The 2,618-nt window shown below is 34.7% G+C and overlaps 1 protein-coding gene across 1 annotated transcript; it reads left to right on the top strand.

The window, feature by feature from the left end:
• The first annotated feature begins 751 nt into the window (after positions 1-751).
• Positions 752-1,342, top strand: LOC138899273 (zinc finger BED domain-containing protein DAYSLEEPER-like). Its single transcript, XM_070185419.1, has one exon. It carries the CDS (start codon positions 752-754, stop codon positions 1,340-1,342), a length of 591 nt encoding a protein of 196 aa, XP_070041520.1.
• Positions 1,343-2,618: the final 1,276 nt, after the last annotated feature.

The raw sequence follows: 2,618 nt of genomic DNA, 5'->3' as shown, positions 1-2,618 counted from the left end.
GAAACAACGGAGTCAAATATAACCAAAAAAAGGAAAAAAGGTCTGTTGTGTGGGATCATTTTACAGAAATTATTACTTCCGAAGGGACTATAAAAGAAAAATGTGACTATTGCTTTATTAAGTATTCTTTTAAAACCAAAGATGGTACGTCGACACTTCTTTCTCATATGTTTAAGTGTCCTAAACGCCCGGCTATTGTTGATAAAAAAACAATCAAATTTAGGCTTTAAATCTGTTTCTGGGGGTGACGTAGCTGTTGTTACTTGAAAATTTGATCAAGAAGAGTGTAGGAAGGCGTTATGTTGTAGGTAATAGTTGATGAACTTCCTTTTAGATTTTTTGAGAAAGAAGGTTTTAGTGACTTTATGAAAGTGGCACAACCTTATTTTCGGATCCCTTCCCGTAGTACTGTAACTAGAGATTGTTTTGATCTTTTTAATGAAGAAAAGCAAAAGTTGAAGAGGTCTTTTATAGAAACGAAACAAAGAGTATGTATTACCACTGATACTTGGACTTCTATACAAAGAATCAATTACATGTGTATCACTTCCCATTGGATTGATAGTGAATGGAATATGCATAAGAGAATAATTAATTTTTGTCCTATTGTTAGTCATAAAGGCGAAGATATGGCAAATAGTACTGGTAGGTGCTTAAGTGAGAGGGGCTAAATAAGATCTTCACTGTCACAGTTGATAATGCAAGCTCAAATGATATGATGGTAAAAGAATTGTCTAAGCAATTAACAAAAATGGGAACTAATTTGATGAATGGTAATCACCTTCACGTGCGATGTATGGCTCATATCATGAATCTTGTGGTCCAGGATGATTTAAAAGAATCTTCAGTGTCTATTGAACGTGTTAGGCATGCTTCATTATTTAGTGAGTATGTAAAGTCCGGCTCAAAAGGTGTCGTGCTTGCTTCATCTTCAGATTGTTCTTCATTGGACACTTCAACTTTCGGGCTTTCTGGCAGTCAAGTAAGCACCCAAAATACAAGACTTTTAGAATCACTCATGCAAGATATAAAAAAATATAAAAGTGGGAGTGGAGGTGTGGATACTAGAACAAAGTTAGATAAATATTTTGGTGAAGAAAATGAGGATGACACTAAAGAATTTGATGTTCTTCTCTGGTGGAAATTGAACTCAGCTAGATTTCTTATTCTTGCGGAGATGGCTCGTGATGTATTAGATGTTCCAGTTTCAAGTGTGGCATCCGAATGTGCGTTTAGTATGGGAGGACGTCTTCTTGATTCATTTAGGACTTCATTAACTCCTAAATTGGTGCAAGCTCTAGTGTGTCTTCAAGATTGGCTTCGAAATGAAAAATTAAAATAACTTGTTAGTGTTGAGGAAGATCTTGATAAAATCGAGCAACTTGAACAAGGTAATGATATTGTTACTATATTTATTGTATATAAATATTGTGGATATGCTTATATTTATCGCACGACTCATTATTTTAATTTTGTTTCTTCAGATTTAGCTAGCGATGGAAAAGACCCTTCCGTAATTGACGTGTAGTGTTAATATATCTGGTAAGAATTCGAAATATGAATGTGCATCAGTCATATTCCTTCCCTATGGTTTATAGATCTGTGAAACATATGTAATGGCCAATATCATGATAAGTGCAGGTTTATAACTTTGTGAAGCATATGTAATAGCTTTGTCTATCATGATAAGTGCAGGTTTATAGTATCACTAGACACCCATGTTAACACTCATGTTATCTGATTCTAAAGTATTCTAAACTATCCTATCTATGAGTTTGGTGAGAAGATATTCTAAAGTTCATACAATATACTACATATATCTGATATTTACAATTTGTTTCTTGGTCAGCTTTTTATGGTACTGGGGTAGAACTCATTATAACGTAAATACTTACAATTGAACTAGTTCTGTTTGGTTTAAGTCATTGAAGTATTATATTGGTAGTTGATGCCAGTGTAAAACAGTTTAATTTTGGTCCTTGGATATGTTTGTGCTGGTGGTGTGACAATCTGGTCAGCTGTCTTTTATTTTCTTTCAGTATTGTGAGCAATACTTGTGTTTAGGGTCTAAAACATCAACTTTCTTTGTTAATTGTAGGCCTGGATTATGCAGATCCAAAGAAGAAGAGCAATTTCGTTATGGAAAGGACGAAAACCTAGTTTAAATCACTTACACATTTGGGGATGTCCAACTGAAGTGAGGGTTTATAACCCACAACTAAAACGTTGGATGAAAGAACAATAAGCGGTTACTTTATAGTCTATGTGGTTAACTCTAAGGGATTTAGAATTTAATGTCCTTCTCATTATCCTAAAATTGTTGAGGCTAGAAATGCTAAATTTCTTGAGGAACATGAAGAAAGTGAGAGTGGATTGACTCAAAAGGTGGAACTTGAAGAAATAAGGGAACCATCTGTGGTACCTTTATATACTGGGAACTTGAATTTGCTCACAAAGATTTTCATGAATAATCTGAACAACAACAAGTTCAAGAGCCACCACCACTTGAGGAGCCACATGAAGATCAATCCGTTTTACCTGAACCCAGTGGGGAAGTGTGTGAACTAGTGGAAGTAAGAAAATCCTCAAGAATTCAAAAACCAGAAATTTCTAGTGAC

This window comes from Nicotiana tomentosiformis, chromosome 9 (genome assembly GCF_000390325.3).
Source record: "Nicotiana tomentosiformis chromosome 9, ASM39032v3, whole genome shotgun sequence".
NCBI lineage: Eukaryota > Viridiplantae > Streptophyta > Magnoliopsida > Solanales > Solanaceae > Nicotiana > Nicotiana tomentosiformis.
This window is presented reverse-complemented; position numbering and strand designations above follow the sequence as displayed.